Source organism: Cucurbita pepo, chromosome LG10, assembly GCF_002806865.2.
Source record: "Cucurbita pepo subsp. pepo cultivar mu-cu-16 chromosome LG10, ASM280686v2, whole genome shotgun sequence".
Lineage (NCBI taxonomy): Eukaryota > Viridiplantae > Streptophyta > Magnoliopsida > Cucurbitales > Cucurbitaceae > Cucurbita > Cucurbita pepo.
Genome location: NC_036647.1, coordinates 4,183,001 through 4,207,562, shown reverse-complemented (window position 1 = coordinate 4,207,562; position 24,562 = coordinate 4,183,001). Strand labels below are relative to the sequence as shown.

Below are 24,562 nucleotides of genomic sequence, written 5' to 3'. Positions count from 1 at the left end.
CCCCCCCCTCCTCCTCCTCCTCCCCTTCGATCTGCTCAAAGGCTACACAGTTCGAAGCTTCTTGGATGCTTCAAAACAGTAAAATCAATGTATACCCTGTTTTGAAATTTGAAAGAGATGCACAATGGCGGGCTCGGGCTTGTATTTCTTCCTTGTGATGGTTTGAAGTTTAGGTTTAGCTAATTTATCTTTACCATCAACACCCAACTACTATGGCTTCATTAGAATGATATTCACTTCCAGAGTTCTGATCAACTGTTCGTGTTCAAATAAAGAAAGGATTGAATTTCAGTTTCACCACTCCTATTCAATTGATAGTCTTCCATGTTTCATGACTTTAGATAGCTTTTCCAATACAAAATGAAGTGGGCATCTTTTGTTGGAAAGGGAGTTATATGACTTAGGGGCTAAAGGTAGTGGGAGAGCCATAGGAATCAAAAGAGCTTAAAACTTTCAAACGTAATTCATGGGTTTACGGAAAAGGCTACGAAATTACTTGGCAATGGGGTAAAAAGAAAGGGCAGATGCATCAAGGCACAAGAGAGGCATATGTGTATGTGTGTTTGTGTGTGGGGCTATACATCTATAAGCCCCGTCCCAAAACCTTTTTGCGGAACACATTCAGTTTGTCGCTTTCCTAACGCCAATTAACAAAATAAAGAATAGAGAGAATTTTATTTTTATTTTTTTTCCATATATCAATTTTCATCTATAACTTTAAACTTTTAATTTCATCTAGATTATAAATTAAATAAGAGCTTTCACTCATATCTTAAATCTGATTTTTTTTTATTATTATTATTCATCCATTAATTTTAACATTAAAAAAATATGGTTAAAAAAGTCGAAGGAAAAAAACTTTAAAAAAAACTTTCAATAAAAATAAAGTTTTTGCATCAAATGAGCTTGATCACAAAACGGACCATTAAATAATTATGAATATCATTTTTTTAATCTAAAACTCTATCCGTATAAAACATATATTATGCACATGAATTTTTTTTTTTTTACTTAAATAATTATTTAAATTTGTAAATAAGGGGTATGGTTTTTTCTTTTCTTAAAAAAAATATTTTAACTCACAATGGAGAGATTCAAAATATTCATCTAGAAATGCTTCTGATTTGGATAATGAAGCATAAAGAGTGATATATCGACAAAAATTAGAGATCAGAATAAAGAACCTGAAGAAAGAGCCTGCAAAGGGAGAGTAATTCTCAGAGCCTGCAAAGCTGTCCGAACAATGTGGCCATGTCCAATGTATCATCGCCCACCAACTGAACTCAAATCTGAATCACAAAATCACAGTATATTTAGATATCCTTGTTAGAATTTGTTCATTTCAATGAGGATTTTCATCAAGCTAAGTTTCTACCATCTCAAACTGTAAATTAATTTAAACAATCTTTAAAAGTAAAAAAATCTGGTAACACAAAATCCTTAACATTTGTATCTAATTTGAAATCGATGTACCAAGTATCACTGCCAACGAATCCATGCACATCCCATAGGTGCGGAACCGCCAAATCGGGCGCCCAGTACTATGCAATTTACATCTTCGGTAGGTCACCTAGCAAGTCTCTCGCACTCTACCTTCCATTCTGCATTCAAATCTTACGTCGAAGGCAAAATTTCTACGCCCCCCTTGTTGGTTTTCCGTCAGCTGCTAAGATATCGGGTTAAGCCCAATGATTCTACCTTCTCCTTACTCATTAAAGCCTTCGTTGTATCGTCTTCATCTTCTTCTTTTGCACCATCATCCTGTTCTGAGAATGCAAAAGTGGAGGCGAATCAGCTCCAAACCCATTTCATTAAATGGGGATTTGACCAATTTTTGTATGTTAGTACTGCCTTTCTCGACTTGTATTCAAAATTGGGTTTTGTTAAAGCTGCTCGACGTTTGTTTGATGATATTCCTGAAAAAGATGTAGTATCGTGGAATGCGTTGATATCTGGCTACTCACGAAGTGGATATAACCATGATGCCTTCGAACTGTTTGTCGAAATGCGCAGGAGGGGGTTCAATCCTTGTCAGAGAACGTTGGTAAGTTTAATTCCTTCCTGTGGTACCCAACACTTATTCGTCCAAGGAAAATGCATCCATGCGTTAGGTGTTAAGGCTGGCCTTGATTTGGACTCCCAAGTGAAAAATTCTCTTGCATCGATGTATGGTAAATGTGCAGATTTAGAAGGGGTGGAACTCTTATTTGGAGAAATTATTGAAAAAAACGTAGTTTCTTGGAATACCATGATTGGGGCATTTGGCCAAAATGGGTTCTTTGTGGAGGCAATGCTTGTTTTCAAGCAAATGCTTGAGGGAAGTATCAATACTAACTCGGTGACGATGGTCAGTATCTTGTCTGCAAATGCAAATCCAAGATCTATCCATTGTTATGCTACCAAAACTGGTCTTATGGAAAATGTTTCCGTGGTTATCTCTCTAATTTGCTCGTACGTAAAATGTGGATGCATACAAATAGCAGAACTGATTTATATGTCAAAACTCCAGAAAAACTTGGTTGCATTAACTGCGATTATTTCAGGCTATGCTGAGAAAGGTGACATGGGATCTGTGGTGAAGCTGTATTCCCGTGTGCAGCATTTAGAAATGAAACTAGATGCAGTTGCAATGGTTGGTATAATCCAAGGTATTACATATCCTGATCACTCTGGTATTGGACTTGCTTTCCACGGTTATGGGCTAAAGAGTGGGTTAATTATTGATTGTTTGGTTGCAAATGGTTTCATAAGCATGTACTCAAAGTTCGATGATATTGATGCAGTATTTACTTTATTTCAAGAGATGCATGAAAAGACACTGAGCAGCTGGAATTCTGTGATATCTAGCTGTGCACAGGCAGGTAGGTCAATTGATGCCATGGCTTTGTTTTCCCAAATGAAGTTGTCAGGTTATGGGCCAGATTCAATTACACTTGCTAGTTTACTATCTGCTTGTTGCCAAAATGGGAACTTGCATTTTGGGGAGATACTTCATTCCTATATTCTAAGAAACAATCTGGACTTGGAAGGTTTTGTTGGAACTGCTCTTATAGACATGTACGTCAAGTGTGGAAGAATGGACTTTGCTGAAAATGTGTTTAAGAGCATGAAAGAGCCATGTTTAGCTTCATGGAACTCACTGATCTCCGGTTATGGTTTATTTGGGTTTGACAATCATGCTTTCCTCTGTTACACTACAATGATGGAGAAGGGGATCAAGCCCAATAAAATAACTTTCTCAGGAATTTTAGCTGCTTGCACTCATGGAGGACTTGTTGAAGAAGGAAGAACATACTTCGAAATCATGAAGAAAGAACTTGGTATAGTGCCAGAGTCACAACATTGTGCATCCATGGTTGGCCTGCTTGGACGGGCAGGCTTGTTTGAAGAGGCAATTCTATTTATCAAAAACATGGAAGTCAATCCAGATTCTGCAGTGTGGGGAGCATTGCTCAGTGCTTGTTGCATTCACCAGGAAGTTAAGCTTGGGGAATCTGTGGCGAAAAAGTTGCTTTTCTCTAACTGTAGAAATGGGGGATTTTTTGTGTTGATGTCAAATCTTTATGCAGCATCAGGGAGGTGGAATGATGTAGCAAGAGTCAGAAAGATGATGCGAGAAATGGGAGAAGATGGTTGTTCAGGTGTTAGCCTTATGGAATGGATTTCCTAGGAAGACACAGACAGAGACTTATATCTGTGAGAATTTCATTTGAATGGATATTCTTGGCGGTGGCAGCCTATATTTCATTGCAGAGCCCTCATTCTGAGCATACTAGGAGTAGGATAGGCATTTGACAAGTGTAGTGCAAGTGATCTAATTATTTAGCTTCTATCTAAGACAAAACTATTCATTTGCTTAATCATAATAAAAATTCGTCAAAACCAAGGGAGACACGAAATTGTTTTCATCCAAAAGTGGCAAGAACGAAGGGTGAATGCAAAACAAAAAAAAACAGAAAACATTAATGGAGATTGTATAATTGTATCGTACCTTGAAACTGTATTTGAGGAGAATCCGGATCGCCAAAACCCACGAAATCCAGCGAACTGCAGCTCTTGAAAACTGGAAGGGTTAAAAATTGATGACATGTAAAGTCGCTCATCAAAAGCCAAGGAGACCCAAAATCCTTTTGATGCAAAATTAGTAAAAATGATGAACACAAAGAAAATCGGTTAGTTGTATCATACCTAGGAGTTATCAGAGGAAATTGAGCTGTTAGTCTTGACAGTTATCAACCTACTGGATCGCCAAGACCCCTATGATTCCTTCCTCGCCTCGAAGGCTTACAAAGTTTGACGTGTGCAAGGCGCAACTGACCTTGGTAAGCACGTCATAGTGACTTTTTCCTTTTTCTCTTGAATGCCATTATAATTACACTAATCAAAGATCTGCTGGGACACAAATTTGATACAAATGTTCTCCCAGCACTTAATAACTTTGAAATTCGTCCTCCAGTCGGTCAGATTTCAAAGATTAATAACTTTGAAATTCGTCCTCCAGTCGGTCAGATTTCAAAGATCGTTGATCTGGTTGAAGACGAATTTGATACAATATGTTCTCCGGCACATTACATCTTTCAAATTGGCCATCTAGTCGGATTCATTGAGGGTGATAGAAATCATATAATAAGCATGTTGGGGGGGGNGGGGGGGGGGGGGGGGGGGGGGGGGGGGGGAACGAACCTTTTTCTGAGAAATAAATTGATCGTAACTCGGTATCCAGCATAAGGAGGAGAAGACGAATCTTAATCCAGAAAAACAAAGCCACAGGAAGAGGAAGCCCCGCGGACAACAATTTATCTGGGATGGGTATAGTTTGTCTCCAATCACCTGCAGAGATTCCAATGGACTGAATCTAAACTACAACCCTTCTTCATTTTGACGAATAGTAAGGAAGCAAATTTTGACCTATTCCCTAAAAAATGAAAGCTAAGAGCGGGAAACGAGAATTGACGATTCAAAGAATAACAGCATTTCAATTGCGTACACGACGCCACAATCAACCCATCGTCATTACGAAGAACAGTTACCCTATCGAATATGCAATCGAGAAATCTCAAACGAAAACAATGATTCAGGATGAAAAAAAAAACGAGGAAGGGGAATTCAAAAGCGGATATGAAAAATACCGAATACCCTCGCGATCGAAGAGAAATACGCCTTGAAAATTTTGAACAAATCCCTGCCATCGCCGGTGCAGGGGAGAATAACTGAGGTTCGGAATTCATTCTTCGCTTCTTCTTCCTCGGAAAGATGATGAATGTGGAGAACGGAAGAAAAACGCGCCAATTTTGAAAATTACTAATATTTTTTTTATTTATACTCGATAATCAAAATTATAATAATAAGAATAATCCAATAATTATTGAAATAAATCATGTTAATACAACTCTCAAATTAATGATATTATTTGATTTCATATTAAACTTGAATATATTATTTAATTAAAACATTATTCAATAATCTATTAAATAGCATTCAATAACTAATTGAAAGTTGTATATTTAGCATTACAAATATTGAAATTATTATTATTTAAAAAAAAAAAAAAAACGATAACAAAACTGTTATCCTAATGAGTTATTAAACCACATAATTTTGTTTTAATTTTTATTTAGCCCCTTATTTGATTTATTATCTATTTATTTTAATTAAAAAAGTTATCAAACATCTGAAAAATAATAGAATAATTAATCAATCAAATTTTTTTAATTTTTTTTTTAATTCAATTTGATCGATCTTAGTTTGAGCACTTCATGACTCGCCAATCGACCAACTCCCGACCAAATCAACACCCTAAACCAACCAACCAACTCAATTTGGTCGGTTCGAGCAGGTTGGCTCAATTTGTTGGATTTTTTTATATTGCCTCTAGTTATGATCCTGTACAATCAATCCTGTACACAAGCATATGTAGGAGAGTGAAGTTAAATTGTAACAGTCAAGTCTACCGATAGCATATATTGTCTTTTTTGGATTTTTCTATATGAGCTTCCCCTCAAGCCTTAAAAAAAGATTTCCACACCCTTACAAAGAAAGCTTCGTTCCACCTTGGGCAAAGATCTCAATAATTTATTCAATGCAAGTGCTTGAAAATGAGATTCGGCTAACCCCACAAGCCCATTATCATCAAGGGCTCCAATGACTACAATTGTTATAATGTTAGATGCACAAGACAAAATGCATCTAGTTCAGCTATCCATGCAGCTAACCGTTAAAAGAAGTAATGGGTTTATTATGAATGATCATCTAATAAGTCAGGAGTTTTGGTGCAACAACAATCATCGTCATGATCCCGATAGTTCCAACAAGTCAGACACCTTGGCTGTGTAGTAATCTGGTTGAATATGATTGGAGGGGTCTTGAAGATTGGATTGAGTTGTCACTCCTGTTATGATTGTGGTACTCGATGAGTAAGGTTCCAGGGGTGAGGGTGAGGGGGAGGGGTCTAGAAATCTAGAGTCCAAACCTGAAAAAACAAGTAGTGTTTTGCAGCCTGTGCTCTGGCCAAATAGGATGTCTGTGTCCAGTCTATCACCCACCATACACATCTTAGAGCAACCAAACTCAAATCTGAAAATCAAAACACACAATGGATCACATATAGTTATTATTTTTTGGTTAAATTATAAGTTTACTCCCTAAGCTTTAAGATTTATGGATTCGAAGCTTTCAAAAGTATATAATAGGTTCTTGAATATTGAGTCTAATAGATTTGTGAACTTTAAAAATGTCTAATATGTGAGATCACACATCGATTGGAGAGAGGAACGAGTATCAGCGAAGACGCTAGGCCGCGAAGAAGGTGGATTGTAAGATCCCACATCAGTTGGAGAGGGGAATGAAACATTCTTTACAAGGGTGTAGAGACTTATTACTAGCCGATGCGTTTTAAAAACCCTGAGGGAAAACTCGAAAGGAAAAGCCCAAAGTTAACAATATTTGCTAGCGAAAGGCTTAAGTTGTTACATAATGGGTCCCATGTGTTTAGTAAATCCATGAATATTGTAAAAAGTAACGGATAGGTCAATGACCTATTTGAAACGAATTTTGAAAGCTCGTGAACCAAATGTGAACACAAATCTCTAAGACCAAACTTATAATTTAACCTTTCCTTTTCATATACATTTTCAAACACATTAACATTGAGTCATGACCCACAGTGATCAGAAAATTGGAGATTTGAGTTTTGAGTTTGAAATCTCCAACAACGCGGCTGTGTTGATTCATCATAAAAATAAATAAATAAATAAAATTAATGAGCGTGACAGTTATATTCCCTTACTTTTTCAGTAAAAAGTCCATCATGAATGTTGATGGTTTTCCGACCAAAATGGGCTCCTTTTCAGATGATCCACACACTGCAGCGACCATGCAACCAGCACCTGAATCAGAAGATTTAATCAAGTTAATGAGCCAACCAATGTGAAATAGCATTCAATCAAGTTGATTGATATTGAGAAAATCAATAGACAGTATGAAAAAAATGTACCAGGGGTTTCTTGTGATTCAGTAAAATGGCCCACGGCATCACGGTTAGTAGCAATAAAGAGGCATCCCGGGTTCTCACGAATGCAAAGTGTAGCGTACCTGATAGTGAAAAAAATAAAACTCCATAGTCGAGTGATTATGTTACTGACAATGTATATAAAACTGAACAGCCAGTAATTGACTGCATATTGAAGGCTTCTATAGGCAAGAAACACAAGATATAGGGACCGAGCGCTTAAAAAGTTTTTTAACCACTTCAAAAGTCATTTCAAACATGTTCGTAATCTATAGTTAAAACTAAAATGGCTTATGATCGAGCGTTTTTGAAGGCATAGAAGATCAATTCTGTAGAAGCCAAGAAGAAGAGGATGGGACAAGGGAAAGGTTTGTTGGATATGGACTTGCTTACTGAAGCTTGTAATAATTAATATGCCGATCTATTCCAACCACAACTGCTCCAACCTGGTACATCACATGGCAGATATAAATCATATGTAGAGCATACAAGCAAAAGCTCACTAGAGTAAGGTAAGGCCAATATGTCATGTTACACTCTTGTCGTGCTCGATTGCGCAATCAAGATAAAGATCTGCAGATTTTTTGGCATCTTCCTGCACCCAAAGTTGAAAGGCACTTGCAAGGTTTGATCAAATTAGATTATCTAAAGGAGAAGATATTGATAAAATTGTATGCGTCAAGTTACAAGGAAGCCACCTACATTACTATGCGTAGTACTACCCAACAAAGATTTCAGTAAAATTTCAAAACAGATTGCAGTCAAGTTTGGCCTCCTGTGAATGCTAATAAAAAGAACAGGACTAATGAATACTGAAAGCTAATTGCAATATCCTGAAAAAGGAAAACTAACGTTATTGAGTGTTACTCGAACAAGAAATGCGGAAATACTCGTATCCAGTTGCTAGACAATGTTAGAAGTGTAAACTAAAGTTATTGAACATTACTCGAAAAGACCCACATCAGTCAAGGTGAGCAAATATTTTCCATCTTGTAACGGCCCAAGCCCACAGCTAGTAGATATTGTCCTCTTTGGACTTTCCCTTTCGGGCTTCCCCTCATGGTTTTTAAAACGTGTATGCTAGAGAGAAGCTTCCATACTCTTATAAAGAATGTTTTGTCATCATCCCCAACCGATGTAGGATCTCACAATCCACCCCCCTTCGAGACCCAGTGTCCTTGCTGGCACTCCGTTCCCTTCTCTAATCGATGTGGGACCCCTCTTCGAGGCTCAACCTCTTCACTGGCACATCGCCCGATGTCTGGCTCTGATACCATTTGTAATAGCCCAAACCCACCGCTAGCAGATATTGTCCTCTTTGGGCTTTCCCTATCAGGCTTCTCATCAAAGTTTTCAAAACGTGTCTGCTAGGGAGAGGTTCCCACACCCTTATAAAGAATGTTTCGTTCTCCTCCCCAACCGATGTGGGATCTCACGTCACTTGTGGACTTGATATTGTGGAAGGTCGAACAGGTGAAGATCAATATTAATTGGGGAGGAAATTACCCCTTTTATAGGTTGTTAACTCACCAATTATCTCAAAATTGAGTCAGAAAAAATAACATTTGTAAACCATTAATTGAGAGTTGTCTTATCTACTTACTGGACCACCAAGACCAGTGAATCCTGCAAGCTGAAGCTCTTCCATGATACCTGCTTCGCCTATGACATAAACCTACACAGAGAAAAAAGAGACCCCACTTACTAAAACTAGCTAACTACCAAGATGGCCTACGAAACGCAATAGTATAGAGAAAAATAAGAAATCTGGAAGGATTACAATCATGATCTGGGAAATGAATTCTTTAAACATGATCAACAAATCTTCTAATCCTACCCACGCTGTTGTTTCTTTCAAACAGAATTGTAGTTATTGCAATCAAATCAATACATAAGAAATATAAATTTGAAACGACAAAGAACACAAGAAGCACGATGCGGGAAAGACAACCTTCTTTTCTGGAGAGAAATTATTGACTTTCAAGAACATGGCAGCAGCAAAAGAGGAGGAAAATATTTCATCCTACAAAAGAAGTCATGGAGACAACAGTTTAGACAATAGGAGAGAGAGCTTTTCAAATTCTAATCGACGAGACTGACCTCTGAAACAGAGATTCCAAGTGAATAGAACTTCTTCGCATATTGCCTTCTTGATTTCGACGAATTATTGGTGACAAAAACCAATTTCTTCCCCTACAAATGCACGACACTTCCAGTCGGAAACAAGAATCCATGGTTCGAATGATCATAATAAGATAACGAAAAGTGTACCTTAGACCGAAGCATTTCAAGCGTATCAACGACGCCATCAATCAACTTATCGCCCTTCCATATAACACCTAACCGATCAAAAACAAAAACATGCCATCGAGTAAACATTAAAGATGAAGGAAGCGGAAATAGAAAATGAAGAATACCATCGCAATCAAAGAGAAAGGCCTCGACGGAATCGATCAGATCCCGGGCATTGCCGGAGGAAAGCAGCTGGGGTTCGGAGGTTCTTTCGACTGAGCTCATACCTCTAGGTCAACAGTCTCCGGGTACGGCAGCGAGTGGCAATCGAATGGCTGTCGTGTTCTTGGAGGATTATCCGGTGATTGGTTCGTCCAATTTGGAAAGTGCAGTTGCGCAGAGATATTTTCATTTTCATATTACCCTAAACCACTGTCGAGGGCGGCGAAACACAGTGGAAATTCCTTTTTTTTTTTTTCAAATTTAAATACTCCATATTTTATGATGCTGTAATTTAATTTAAAATTTCTTAAAAAAATTAATGTGGAGAATAAATTATAAATTAAAGTTCTAAAAGTATGGCGTAGAAAGAGTATTTCGAATAATTCAATCATGGTAGTTTATTAAATTTGATTCATAAGCTATGGTTACTTTACTGAAACGAAGATGATCGAGTTTGATCATTGGATTAATCTTCTCCGAAACGATTGATTCACTTCTATTATTTTTATTATTATTATTATTATTATCATCATCATCATCAACAGCATGACTCTATGTGCCTATATTTCTTTGGGTATGTGAGATCTCTCATCGGTTAGAGAGGAGAATGAAGCATTTTTTTGTAAAAAATCTTTCTCTAAAATACACGTTTTAAATCGTGAGGTTGACGACGATAGGTAACAGGTCAAAGTGGACAATATTTGGCAGTAGACTTAAGTTGTTACAAATGGTATTAGAGGCCGACACCATACGGTGTATCAGCTGTGAGATCCTACATTGGTTGGAGAAGGGAATGAAGTATTCCTTATAAAGGTGTGAAAACCTCTCCCTAGTAGAGGATTTTAAAAACACGAGGCTGATTCCTTATAAAAGTGTGGAATGTGGAAACCTCTCCCTAAAATAGGTATTTTAAAACTATAAAACTAACGTCTATAGAATCTCTTTGGCCTTTCCCTTTCGGGCTTCCCCTCAAGGCTTTAAAAGGTTTCCACACCCTTATAAATGGTAGTTTGTTCTTCTCCCCAACCAATTTGGGACATCACAGTCCACCCCCCGCCTCGTGTCTACCCCCCTTTGGGGAACAGCGAGAAGGCTGACACATTGTCCGGTGTCGGGCTCTGATACCATTTGTAACGGCTCGATCCACCGCTAGCAAATATTGTCCTCTTTGGGCTTTTCCTTTTGGGCTTCCCCTCAAGACTGTAAAACGAGGGGAAGGTTTCCACACCCTTATAAATGGTACTCCTCCCCAAACAATGTGGGACATCACAATCCACCCCCTTTGGGGCCCAGCGTTCTCGCTAACACTCTTTCCTTCCTCCAATCGATGTGGGACTGCCCCCAAATCCACCCCCCTTTGGGGCCCAGCGTCCTCGCTGTCACTCTTTCCTTCCTCCAATCGATGTGGGACTACCCCCAAATCCACCCCCCTTACTGGCACATCGTCCGATGTCGGGGTCTGATACCATTTGTAATAGCCCAGATCCACCGCTAGCTGATATTGTCTTTAACAACATTCACACGAAGAATCAAACTTTTGGGTTTTTAGTCGAGATTACAGATCCTTAACTAATCAAATCACAGCCAAAATTTCCGTTAATCTTCGTAGAATTTTGAGATCATGACCCTTCTACCCTTCCAGTCCATACATCAATCCGTTCGTATCAACAAATATATAAAAACAACTTAAACGAGGCTCGTTCAAACCTTTATTCAAAACATCGAGCAGAAAGCGAATAAAAATTAGGGGAAGGCATCACTAATTGGTATTTAGAAACATGATTAGGGTGCATTAATTAATTAGGGAGCGGGTTGGTAATAAAGCATTAATTAAAGGAAACCTAATATAATTTCACTTTAATTAATTTGATTAAGAGTTTGTTGGAGAAGGGCCCCTTTTTTCTTCCTTAAAGTTAAAGGCTTAAAGCACCCAATTCCAAGTGATACCCCAATGAGCCAGACAATGTTATGTGGTTGCCCCCCACCAATCCAAATCTTTTTTTTTTTTTTTTTTTTTTTTNTCTCACTAAATATGTTCGGGATTCAATCCTTTGAAATGCTAATAATGTCCCATGTTCCGAACTCGACACCTGATGCCCTAAACATTGCATGGTCACGTTACCTACTCATCGCTTCTTAAGAGTAAACACTAATCCCACAAACCAACACGAGTCATTCCATCATGTTTTATCCTCACTCACGTGCTTCTAAAAAAATTCATAGGAGGTCACCCAATATAGTGTTGCTCTACCTAAAACATGCTTATCTATAAGTGTAGCGAATTTAAGTTCTTTTAAGTATTTTTTAGTCATCATTGCTGATATAATTAATTATAAATGAAACATTAAATTTATTAATATTATATTATTTGGTCACGTTGGAGTTAAATATATTTAAAAAATATAAAGTAAAAATATTTTAAATAATTAATTTTTTAAAAAACAACATAAGCATAGCTAAATCATTAATGTGAAACAATTAATTATGATACGCAAACCAAGTGGAACCATTTTTCTTTAGAAAAACATTAATAGTAATTATAAGGATAAACTTTTAAACGGTCACATAAATTTTAAAAATTTATTCTAAATAAATAAAATTAAATTAATCGTTGTTAGGTAACGAAAAATGATATCAATAATAATGTAGAATTTTTGTTATAAATGTTACCGGTCGATGCAATAGCCACCCACCCGAGCAAAACCAGTCTCTGAGTCGACGTACTCAAGGCAGTTGTGGTAGGCGGTGGCGAACTCAATAAAGAGAAAGTAGCGATTGTTGTAGCCATGAAGATCGAAGAGTCGAGGAGGGAAAATAAAAATAACATAAAATTATATTTTTCTTTATTTTTTATATTGTGAATGCAAGAATTAACTCGGGTAATTCTTAATTAATTAAAATATTATAATATTGATGAAAAAAAAAATTAAAATTACGTCTATAAAAAAAGATAAGGACCGTAACGATTCAGGCTCACCACTAGCCGATATTGTCCTATTTGGACTTTCCCTTTCAGGTTTTATATCAGAAGGTTTCCATACCCTTATAAAGGGTGTTTTGTTCTCTTCCCCAACTAATGTAGGACATCACAGCCCACCCCCCTTCGGTGCCTAGCATCATCGCTGGCACTCGTTTCTTTCTCCAATCGATGTGGGACCCCCTCCAAATCCACCTCCTTTTAGGGCCCAACGTCCTTACTGGCACACTATCTCGTGTCTTCTCCCCTTCGGGGAACAACGAGAAGGCTGACACATCGTCCGGTGTCTGACTCTGATACCATTTGTAACGCCTCAGAGCTAGACCACCGGACGATGTGCTATTGTGATGTCCCACGTTGGTTGGGGAGGAGAACAAACCACCATTTATAAGCGTGTAGAAACCTTCCATTAGAAGACGCATTTTAAAAGCCAAGGGAAAGCCCAAAAGAGGATAAAATCTGCTAACGGTGGATCTGGACCGTTACAAGGACATTGTTATGAAATTATTTATATGGATGTTCGGACATCTCATAATAAAAATAACATTATATGTTGCAAAATATATTAATGTCGGTAAATATTGTGACAATTAGGGTTGATGATGCTTTAATAATTTTTTGAAGAGGCAAAAATCATAAAAATTATAAAATATTACAAAATAAGAGACATGGTTTGAGTCAAAACTATAAAGCCTAATTTCCCTATGAATTTTAGGGTAGCACCTAGGTTGCAATAATCAAATTAAATAATGAAAAAATTAAAAATAGAATCGGTGGGTCATGGAATACGTAAATAGAATTTGAATTCTGCAAGCTTCCATGATTTTGAGCGATCAAATCAATGATGAAATTGTGAGAAAGACGATGGAAAGGGGGTTGTTCTGCACGAAGTTCACGCCGCCGTGGGAAAATGACCGTCGTCGACTGCGGGCAGGCGGCGATGCGGCAGTTCCGCGCGCGCATGGAGAAATTAGGCGACACAAGTTGAAAAGAAAGAGAGAGAGTTGTCTGTGATTGGCCTCCGAAACCACCAACAAAAGGAAGAGTAATCCAACGTCAGAGTGATAAATCCGGCGACACGTGGCCGACATGCAGATCAACAAGAACCAACCAGCGATTAATGGAAGAAGAATCAGCGGAGATAGTGGGGGGAATCATGATGAAGGCTGCCATTGGCGATCTTTCAATCTCCAGAATCACAGGGACCCAGTAAACGCCCTTTTTCCCTCTCTTAGCTATAGAGCATTAAATCCCAAAGCCCTAACCCCACCTCCGCAATTTGTTTTCGTTTTTGTTTTTCCCTGTCGCACTTTATAATCTCGATTCGATTCCGTTTCAAATTGAGCTTAATTTCTGTAGTAGATCAACGAGAACTATTCTCTGTATATGTGAATTATTTCAGTGCATATCAATGTTCTTGATCTTGATTATGCATGATTTATTTGTTGATTCAATCATGGATCAGAACACCATTTTGCTCTAACTTTTTCATTACATTTCCGTTCTGTATATCTTCAAGCGGTTAATGATAGCGTTGCGTTAGATTATTACTAGGTTGACTAATCAGGAGATTCCAAACCCATGTCCCTCTCCTTGTCCCCATGCACTCAATACCCAATTTGCCTTTACTTGGCGTGCCTCACCAGTAGATTTTTAACACCCATTTTTTCCATCATAAAATCTGAATAAATCAGCTTCTGATTCCCAAACCCTTTTCACCATTGAGCCATTCTCATCTTCTGCATCATAACATATGGCGCTGTGTTGTTGAATCTGAATCAGAAAAGCTTTTTCAGCTGTTTCGTCCGATCACTTGGGGCTTTGTTTGGTGCTTCTGCAGCTTTTCCTGTTCGCTTTCCTTTTTTCTGGAATTGGTAAATGTTCTTATCTCTTCTTTTTGATAGATTTAATTTGTGAGCTCTCATCTCTTCTTCTTGCTGGAATTGGACTGGTGAATTTGGTCGATTAGTAAAGTAAAGTAAGTGGGTTTTAAACAAAACCCATTTACTTTAATTGAATCTTCAATTAAGCTGAGATACCTTCCATTTCTCTTCTGTTTTACACATAAAACTACCTTTAATCTTACTATGCTTGGTCTGGACGTTTTCAGAATGTTTCCAATAGAGTATGGACAAAACAGAACAAAGCAAAAACTTTGTCGAGAATCTATCAAATCAACATTGAAAAGAAAAGAAAAGAAAAGAAAAGCATGGACTTACAACGCGCATATTCCATATATGACTGTATATCCCTTTGAGAGAAGAACCTCAGAGAACTTTTTCTTCTGGAAAAGTAATGAGATATCTCTCTGTAACCCACTGTTTAACACCATTTGTCTGTGAAAACGCAATCTTTTGATTTATTGCTAAGTCAGATTGCGAATAATCAATTGTGGGAAGGCATTTTCTCTTGTCTTATAGGTGTTATAACAAGGATACTGGATTCTTTTCCTCCGTTCTCCTTTTTTGGAGCAACAGTAGCTTTGCACTTTTTTGGACTTACCGTTCTCCTTTTCACTTGTTTAAAGTCCATATTCCTTTTTCCTCTCTTATCGTCTCTTCTTTTTGTAAGTTTTGAAGTTTTGAAGTCTTGTTTCTTCTGTTTTTATAATTGGGTCGATACATGTTTGTTGTTTGGTTCTTAATGCAATGCTCCTGCATCAATTTAGTCATTTTCCTCCATTGTGACCTCTTCGAAGTTGGACTGTTCTGGCCGTTGTTCTTCCAATTGGTTCTAATTCTTCTTAGTTTCCGTTTTTCATAGCTGGATTGCCTATAACCACATGTTTTTAGTTTCTTCTTTACTTAATGTTACCAACATTTCTGTAGAAAAATGTGATATCCGCTGCACACAGCCAATATTTTTCACTCTCGCATTTATTTTGCAGTACATGCCAATGAATCTGGTTGGTTTAGAACAGTTTAGATCATATTCAAATCATTGTATTCCATTGTTCTATGCATTTTGTACTGTAGAGCACAGATAACTGCAATAGCAAACTGTTGTTGGCTGTTCTTTATTATAATACCTCATTCAGCCAACGTAGTTGTGAATTGACTGTAGCTTTTTGTATATGAAAGGGGCTCCGTAGTTAAATACCGGAGACTGATGAAAAGAAAAGGCAATTGTAGAAATGAAGTTTATGAAATTGGGAACGAGGCCTGACTCCTTCTACTCAGAAGCAGCTACCAGGTATCATTTCAGAATCACCCTCCAAGAACGAACACTCAAACTTGCTTGACTAAACACGTATTGGTTACACTGCAGGACGGTTCTTTCCGATGTCCCCGGCAATATTGTTATATGCATCGACAACGTTAGTTACCTTCTTCACAAGGTACTGCCTCGACATTGGTCGATTTCTTGTTATGTTTCATAATTGAGGATGACATATCTAAGCTCTTATACCGACACGTTTCACTCGTTATGTAGGTTTTATTTTCTTGATATGACCTTTTTACTCCAAAAAAGATGGGATTTTCTGTTTACCCAGATTTTTTATTTTCTGGTTTGCTTACAGTTTCAGCTTCTACCAAAGTGTGGCCTCTTGCAACATCTCTGCCCTGAGTCGGGAGATTCTAACATTGCCACTATTGAGCTTCATGATGTTCCCGGAGGTGCAGAAGCATTTGAACTCTGTGCTAAGTTTTGTTATGGCATGACCATTAATATCAGTGCCCATAATCTCGTACCCGCATTATGTGCTGCTAAGTTCCTCCGCATGACTGAGGCAGTGGAGAAGGGCAATCTTGTTCTGAAGCTCGAGGCTTTCCTCCACTCATGCATTCTTGTTGGCTGGAAGGATTCCATTGTTACCCTACAAAGCACACTGAAGTTACCTGAATGGTCTGAGAATCTTGGAATTGTCCGAAAGTGCATCGATTCAATTGTCGAAAAAATCCTAACACCACACTCGAAGGTTAATCAGTGTTCTTACTTTCTTAATGTTGAAGCATAATTAGCCCCAAAATTCGAAGTTATTGATTTAGTACAACCATTAGTTTATTCATTGAATAGTTCAAGAATGAGTGTTCAATACTGTGAGATTCCACGTTGGTTGGAGAGGGGAACGAAACATTCCTTATAAGGATGTGGAAACCTCTCCCTAATAGACACGTTTTAAAATCTTGAGGGAAAGTCCAAACAGGACAATATCTGCTGGCGGTCTTTGAATCAGCTACTGACATAAGATGATTCCTTGCAGGTATCATGGTCCTACACTTATACAAGACCAGGTTACACGAAAAAGAACAGTCAAAGTGTCCCAAAAGATTGGTGGACTGAGGATTTGTCAGATCTCGACATCGAATTGTTTCGCTGCATAATTTTGGCTGTTAGATCTACATACATTCTACCACCACAACTTATTGGAGAAGCCCTGCACGTCTATGCCTGTCGTTGGCTACCTGACACTGCAAATGTCAAGCCTTCAGAGACGAAGATTACAAAGAGCAAAGAAGATCTGGAAAAGAATCGACAAATTCTCGAGAAAATAGTCGGCATGATTCCTTCAGATCGTGGATCGGTCTCAGTTGGCTTCTTGCTCAGACTCCTTAACATAGCAAACTATCTCGCCGTGTCATCAACGACAAAAACTGAACTAATTCGGAGATCGAGTCTGCAGTTTGAGGAGGCAAAAGTGAGTGACTTGCTCTTTCCTTCACAGTCAACCTCCAATACACACTTCTATGATGTTGACTCAGTTGTGGCTGTGTTGGAATGTCTTCGTGCGCTTTGGCGAAGGCAATACTCTGGGGCTGCAGAAAACAGCCATTTCTTGAGATATATTAGAAAGGTGGGGAAGCTTGTCGATTCATATCTTCGAGTTGTCGTGATGGATATCAATATGCCCGTATCTAAAGTGATACAACTCGTCGAAGCCCTGCCAGATATCGCTCGCCCAAACCACGACGATCTTTACAAAGCCATAAACATGTATCTCAAGGTAACATATTATCAAATAGTTTAGCTACCTTATGACATCTCTTACTTCATTGATTGGTAAAACATGTTCTAATGGCAAGCAGGAACACCCTGATTTGAGCAAGGCGGATAAAAAGCGCCTTTGTCGAATTCTAGACTGCCAAAAGTTATCATCAGAAGTCCGCGCCCATGCTGTTAAGAACGAGCGATTACCCTTGAGGACTGTTGTGCAGGTCCTGTTCTTTGATCAAGAACAAGCAGCAATCACCACTGACAATCATGGTAAGCTGAAACCAGATATCGACAATGGTGTCGAGAAAGAAGCGAGAGACCGAACTGGCTTCTCTGAAATCAGTGAGAGGGATGGACATAGAACAAGAAGAACAGATGTGAAGCTGCTGCCGGCGGCTGAGAAGGAAATGAAAGATGATAGATCAGAATTTGATGTGAAGTCTGTGAAGAGTAGTAGGACTAGAGAGATGAGCAGGGAAATCAAGACGTTGAGCAAGTCAGAGTCTAAGAAGATGGTACCAAAGGGAAGCAGATCAGAACATGGTGGTGAACAAAGACAGGTAAAAAGATGAACATCAAAAGACACCATTTTTTTTCAACGCAGTTTGTTTATTTATTTTTTTTTTTCTATTATGGTTTCATTTCTGTTCTACTGTTCTAGATCTAATGCTCAAAAACTTGTTTTTCATAGCTTTAATATAGGCAACTCTTTGTCAATTGGGCAATCACAAAATGTCTATCTATTAAACTGTAATAATATCTCATTTCTTGTGTGAAATAGTACGTGTCAAGAATGTTATAGGGGTGTACATGAGTCGGGTTGAGTCGAGGGAATTTTTTTGGACCAACCCGAAATTTTTTCACAACTCAACCCAATTCTCTATTCTCGATTTTCTTAAAAAAATTACTTTTTTAAAAAACGATTCATGATTATTCAATAAAACAACATATAAAATATATTAAAGATTCACAAACTAACTTAAAAGTAAAAATTGCAATTAAATCCCCGTACTAAATGAGCAATTGATTACTTAAAATACAAGATTTATCCTAAAATTAAAAAAATAATAGAAATAATCCGTTTTGAAAAAATTATACGTAAAAAAAACTACTTTAATTATTCTTTTATGTCAAAATTAGAAAAAAATGCAATTAATATATAAGGATTAAAATGGAATGGAACAGAAAGTATACAAAATATTTTAAACTTAAAATCAATTTAAACATTAAATATAAATTTAGTGGCTTTTATGTTATAAAATTATTTTGATTAATTTGTGTCTGATTCCATATTGGTTATTGTATTCTAATTTTAGTAAATTTACTATTTAATAAATCTTTACATTATTTATTATTATTATTTAAAAAAAGAAAAGAAAACTAATCCCTATCAATGTTTCCTTAAAAAATTGTGAAAATGATTACTTAACTATTGTTTAAAAGAATTATTAACTTGGAAGTGTAAATATGATTTTTATAAATTTAAAATTTATTTAAAAATTTCATAATTAAAATACAATAAAATTAAGGTAGAAAGAGAAATTTGAATATGGTAAATAGTTATAATAAAAAATATAAATGTTAATAATTATTTAAAAGAAAAACTAATTATTTTCTTTAAAAATAATTTTCAACAATATAATATTTCCAATTTTATTTATGTTAATTGAATAACAGTTCCCTCCAAAACATTTCACAAAATACACGTTATTATTATTTTTAATCATTTAAATTAAAAAATATTTATTTTTCTATAATTAAAAAAAAAAAATCTGGAATTTACTCCGTATTAATACAAAACTTGATTTTTGAGGAAAAGGAGGATTAGTTAGCCATGGATCAGAATCACGACTCAAATTCGCCTTCAACCTGCAACGGTTTCTCTCTCCGGATTTTTTAAAGGTAAAACGAGAAGATCCCTACTCTCTTTCGCTGTGTTCATCTTCCTTTCCAGCCTTTTGTGATGGTGATTTCTCGTTTCCTTTTTGGCGTTATTAATGCAATCTTTTTTTTTTTTAGTTCTTAGTTTTGCTTTGAAACCCTAGTTTTCTGCAACATGTTACTGCTCGATCGATTGTGTTCTTTTTCTGATTGAGAGGCTTCCGTCTTGGATTGTTCCTTATATCGGATTTGTTCGCTATCGTGATTGGCATTGCGTTTAGGGAATATTTGAATGAAATTGTAATTCGGTCTCGTTTATTTTCATTTTGGTTATTATTCAACAAGATTCATTGCTTTGACGTTGCTTTACTGATGAGAAGTTGATGTTGATTTGGAAATGGAGGATAAATTTTTTTAGCAATCTGAATCGTAAAAATTGTCATTAATTATTATTATTATTATTTTTTTTTTGCAATGATAAATCGTGTCTGTTTTATGAAATCATGCTGTGTAGTGAAGAGGTGCCGTGATTAATTGTCGTGTTCTTTAGTCCGTGAGCTTGTTTGAACAAAATTGTTCAAATATTTTTTTTACTAATTTTTGGCGCAGGTATGGAGTGTTTTGACATCTGTAAAAGAACATGGTTCAATGCCTAGAGGGAATAAGGCATTTCTGCGCTGCTGTAGCGACCTGCTGTGATGCAGATACGTCTAGGCGGCCCAGGGGCCTTCAAGATCCTGAGGCTCTTGCAAGGGAGACAGTATGTATGTTTCTAGAATTTTCAGTCTTGATGCCTGACACTGTCATATTTCTGATTTATTGGCGTGGATATTTGATTCGATTTCATATCTTGTTTTTCATATGTTAAGTAATTTGTACTTTGTTTTTCTTATTGTTCTTCCCTTTTGTTCTTTGTTTCGTACTGGATTCATTTGTTTTGATAAGACCTTCACTCTTTTATTTGCTTGTAAATTTTGGCAGTCATAAGTTGTTTGTTTTCTCTATCGCAGTCAGTGTAAGTGAAATAGAGGCATTGTACGAACTGTTTAAGAAGATCAGTAGTGCAGTGATTGATGATGGGCTGATAAATAAGGTTTATTTCATTATTTTAATTAGTTCCCCATTAATGTTGTGTTTTCAATCGTGTTGCAAGAAGGTACTCTGTTCATGTTTGAGCTAGACTTTCTCTTGCTTTGTTCTGACTCTCTCTCTGTATTTTACTGCAGGAAGAATTTCAATTGGCACTGTTCAAAACAAACAAAAAAGAGAGCTTATTTGCAGATAGGGTAACCTTATCATTTACAATTGAACCTTTGGTTCTATTTCCATACCCACTATAATTTGACTGGCCTGGACGGCCCTTTATATTTTATTTGATTCTTTTACCTACCAATGAAGTTAAATGGTCCTAAGATTCTAATCAATCTCCAGTTCCTGCATATAAATAATTGAAATTAAGGTATCTAGTCATACATTTTTATGAATAAAGTTATGCAGTGTGACCACTATGTGTCATTTGATGGAAATATACTTGATTACTTTGTCAGTTTGCTAGGTTTCTCATTTCTTTACTTTTTATATTTAGCAATTCTTTTGGACTAGTTACCTTCCAAAATGCGTGTGTGCTTGTTGTCATCGTTGTGTTTTCAGAACAGTAGTTATATGCTTGCATATCTGTGGTTCAATCAGTTAGAACAATTAAAAAAGACTAGAGAACAATTCAAGTTTCCTGTTTTAATCAGGTTCTTTTCGAATTGTTTGTATGGGGGTTTGGTTTGTGCTTCCTGAGAACTGGTGTATACACTATTTTAGCACTTTATTATCTTGTCAAATTGCCTGGTACCAAATGTTGCACTCTTTGCTAGCTGATTGCAGGATTTTACCACTAACAACTTCTGTAATGCAACGTTATAGGTTTTTGATCTGTTTGACACAAAGCACAATGGGATACTTGATTTTGAAGAATTTGCACGGGCTCTTTCTGTCTTTCACCCGAATGCCCCCATTGATGATAAAATTGAGTGTAAGTTTTTAATGTCAATTTTCACATGTACCTCTACCAAGGTAACTATTAAACTATTATATTTTATTCATGGTTGTATCCCTCTGTTCTATTATGTACATTCCATTTGAAAGGGAAAGCAGCTAATGGTGTTTTATGGTTGTTGGAGTTAATTTCTTGGTGTTACCTTTTCTTATCATTCTGGTTTGATTATCTTGTGATCTCATGTTGATAATAATTTGCAGTTTCATTCCAATTATACGATCTTAAACAGCAAGGTTTTATTGAGAGACAGGAGGTAACTTCACCAATGCCTTCTTTATCCTTATTTGAACAATAACATTGCATGGATGCTGACCACTTTCAAACTGATTTTTATATCAGGCTACCCTTTTTAATGGATGATTGTTTGGGAACATTTTACATAGATGATGCCAATTGATCTGTAAAGACTGTCATTATGCATTTTATCGTCTACTCCCTTGGATCTATTAGAGAAGGATGCCCGATTCTTTTGATAAAATCCAGTTTTTAATTCTTCTTAGTATGTCAGCTAAATAAGTCAATTTTTTTTCTTCTTCTTTGCTGCTATATGATCAGAAATGGTTGGAATTGAATTTTGATTGTTGGGTTGTTGACTTTGTAGTTTCTAGTTTCTAGGCGTAGACTTATTTCATGACAGCCAACAGCCTCTTTGCCATTACAGTGTTGGAAATCTTTAATTTTATTCTTGGAGTTAAAATTGAAATGTCAGATTGCATTGATGAAGATTATTCCACTTAAAGTTTATGGTTTTTCAATGAGGTTGGGTTAAATAATTTTTTTTTGAATCCCTCCATGTTCTATACTATCGTACTATTGCCATATGGTTGCTATTCCTGAAATGGTTTGCTCAATAATTGTAGTCTTTTATACAATAAAATGTTGTGTAGGTAAAGCAGATGGTTGTGGCTACGCTTGCTGAATCTGGCATGAATTTGTCAGATGATGTTATAGAAAGTATCATCGATAAGGTTCTCTTCGTAATCTATTTACTTCTGACACATTTAGTGTTTTTGTAGTGTAAGGGAATAATAGTGGCTTTCTATTGCATTACCTTCAATATTATTTAACTATTGGGCCTTTTAACTTTCAATTGTCCAATCTGCTGAATGTCACACTTTTTCTATCGATGTTTTGTTTTTCACTACTTTGATTCTAGACCTGCTGAGTTATAGTTGATTGATATGTCAACACTTACTTTTCTGATACATAACATGTCACTATTGGTTACTGCTTCCTAATATCTAATTGCCAATCTTGAGTGGGAGAAAATATGTGAGATTTTCAAAATACATAATAATTTAGACTCAAGAAACAATACGAAGCTGTACTCTAGCAGATGCCTTCTCGGTCCTGTCTTCTAAAGGGATTTTCTTTTATATTGACAAGAGAAAACATTGATAAAAGTGTAAAGCATTTCATTAGAATTTATACCTTTGGAGTTTTTGACTATTTTTGTTCTATCGATGCTTCCTTTGTTGCATGTGTCTATCAGGTGCAATTTTTTGTGCTGTCTATTAAAATTAAGCTATAGCTTAAGTGGCTGCAGATGTGTTTCTGTTTTTGAAATTATAACTGGATGTCTCCTAATTATGCAGACATTCGAAGAAGCTGACACAAAACACGATGGTAAGATTGACAAGGAAGAGTGGCGAAACCTTGTTATGAGGCATCCATCCCTTTTGAAGAATATGACACTCCAATATCTCAAGTGAGTGAGCTGTATTTTCTAACTTTCCCCATCAACCAAGAGGGTGTTTAGAGTGTTTATAGAAGGACTAAATGCGTTTTATTTTTCAAAATTTGTAGTGAAACGAAACGTACTTTTTGACGAAACACTTAGGATTTCTAAGCATTTAATCACTTTTCTTTTGAAGTGATTGCTGAAAGTGTTTTAAAACACTTTCTGCGTGAGATGAGATTGGCTGACTAGCTGTTTTGGTTCATCTTGTCCCCACTCTATTGCAAAATTGTTCTAATCTCTTTGTGTTGGCACTGGCAGGGATATCACGACCACGTTCCCCAGTTTCGTGTTTCACTCGCAAGTTGATGATACGTGAGACGTCTCTCATTGTGGAGTTTCCTTGGTACAGGTCAAATGTCTGTTTACTTGCAAGTTTTGTTTTAAATTTGAATGATGTGATTGCAGTTGTTTCCTCCTTTCTTTCTTTCTTTTTGTTGAACGAAAATGGAAAGTTTCCGGTCCTGCTCGCATCTCCTTTGTGAATCAGAGCCCAGTTGAGCAAAATTCTGAGTATAAATTGTAGTTAGGCTTGTGATGTTAATGTGTATTTTTGTATTTTTTACGTTTTGCTTTGTACATTTTTTTTTTTTTTTTTCTCTAAACTCATCAGTTCAATTTCTAAATGTGATGGCGGTACGAACATGAAAGTGATTATCGTTATGGCTTGTTTTTGGGCTGCATTTCATTCAACCAATAATCAGCAGTATTATCAATTATTATTTGAATTTATCGATATTCTATATCATGAATATTGAAGTTGTAATCAGTAATATCTTTATACGTAATGTAATTGTTGCTTAACACTAGAAGAATATGAGTGGCTATAGTAATTCTATTGTTTTGTTATTTATTATTAAATATAATTATATAATAGTTTAAAATGTTCTATTTCTTTTTTCGTATGGAAGATTATGTGTTAAATATTGTTAGGATCGATATCAGTCGTTAGCTCTGATACCAGTTGTTAGGATCGCACAACAACGCACACGCTCGATCTAGATGAACACAAAGAAAAGGATA

General features: G+C 36.5%; 5 protein-coding genes across 11 annotated transcripts in view; 3 read left to right on the top strand and 2 right to left on the bottom strand.

Annotated features, from left to right (window-relative positions):
- Positions 1 to 1,287, bottom strand: part of LOC111803487 (serine/threonine-protein kinase D6PKL2-like) — a 7,649-nt gene extending 6,362 nt beyond the window's left edge. The window contains exon 1 of the mRNA XM_023687917.1: positions 1,185 to 1,287. The gene's annotated coding sequence lies outside the window, so the exon portion shown is untranslated. The remainder of the gene's footprint in view (positions 1 to 1,184) is intronic.
- Positions 1,288 to 1,478: 191 nt separating this feature from the next.
- Positions 1,479 to 3,859, top strand: LOC111803486 (pentatricopeptide repeat-containing protein At2g04860). Its single transcript, XM_023687915.1, has one exon. The coding sequence runs from the start codon at positions 1,544 to 1,546 to the stop codon at positions 3,668 to 3,670; it is 2,127 nt and encodes a 708-aa protein (XP_023543683.1). The 5' UTR covers positions 1,479 to 1,543; the 3' UTR covers positions 3,671 to 3,859.
- A 2,172-nt stretch (positions 3,860 to 6,031) lies between these two features.
- On the bottom strand, positions 6,032 to 10,189 carry LOC111803591 (phosphoglycolate phosphatase 2). 2 transcript variants are annotated; one of them, XM_023688074.1, is made up of 11 exons: positions 9,925 to 10,189; positions 9,779 to 9,846; positions 9,608 to 9,700; positions 9,459 to 9,530; positions 9,111 to 9,182; positions 8,043 to 8,102; positions 7,901 to 7,953; positions 7,493 to 7,590; positions 7,286 to 7,385; positions 6,470 to 6,573; positions 6,032 to 6,388 (listed from the first exon to the last, which is right to left on the bottom strand). In XM_023688074.1, exons 1-11 carry the CDS (start codon positions 10,022 to 10,024, stop codon positions 6,288 to 6,290), a joined length of 921 nt encoding a protein of 306 aa, XP_023543842.1. In that variant the 5' UTR covers positions 10,025 to 10,189; the 3' UTR covers positions 6,032 to 6,287. The 2 variants fall into 2 exon arrangements, with proteins under 2 accessions (XP_023543842.1, XP_023543843.1); XM_023688075.1 differs by having other exon boundaries at positions 10,027 to 10,188.
- A 3,739-nt stretch (positions 10,190 to 13,928) lies between these two features.
- On the top strand, positions 13,929 to 18,651 carry LOC111803590 (BTB/POZ domain-containing protein At5g47800). 4 transcript variants are annotated; one of them, XM_023688071.1, is made up of 6 exons: positions 13,929 to 14,812; positions 16,019 to 16,130; positions 16,206 to 16,275; positions 16,459 to 16,857; positions 17,143 to 17,883; positions 17,966 to 18,651. In XM_023688071.1, the coding sequence occupies exons 2-6, from the start codon at positions 16,072 to 16,074 to the stop codon at positions 18,443 to 18,445; spliced, it is 1,749 nt and encodes a 582-aa protein (XP_023543839.1). In that variant the 5' UTR covers positions 13,929 to 14,812; positions 16,019 to 16,071; the 3' UTR covers positions 18,446 to 18,651. The 4 variants fall into 4 exon arrangements, with proteins under 4 accessions (XP_023543839.1, XP_023543841.1, XP_023543840.1 ...); XM_023688073.1 differs by lacking the exon at positions 13,929 to 14,812 and adding an exon at positions 15,212 to 15,230; XM_023688072.1 differs by lacking the exon at positions 13,929 to 14,812 and adding an exon at positions 15,242 to 15,504.
- Positions 18,652 to 19,674: 1,023 nt separating this feature from the next.
- Positions 19,675 to 24,207, top strand: LOC111804384 (calcineurin B-like protein 3). Of its 3 annotated transcripts, none has more exons than XM_023689167.1 (9): positions 19,675 to 19,775; positions 20,364 to 20,518; positions 20,765 to 20,847; positions 20,981 to 21,040; positions 21,669 to 21,777; positions 22,002 to 22,054; positions 22,689 to 22,769; positions 23,397 to 23,509; positions 23,801 to 24,207. In XM_023689167.1, exons 2-9 carry the CDS (start codon positions 20,395 to 20,397, stop codon positions 23,856 to 23,858), a joined length of 681 nt encoding a protein of 226 aa, XP_023544935.1. In that variant the 5' UTR covers positions 19,675 to 19,775; positions 20,364 to 20,394; the 3' UTR covers positions 23,859 to 24,207. The 3 variants fall into 3 exon arrangements, with proteins under 3 accessions (XP_023544935.1, XP_023544936.1, XP_023544937.1); XM_023689168.1 differs by having other exon boundaries at positions 19,708 to 19,839; XM_023689169.1 differs by lacking the exon at positions 19,675 to 19,775 and adding an exon at positions 19,896 to 20,054.
- Positions 24,208 to 24,562: the final 355 nt, after the last annotated feature.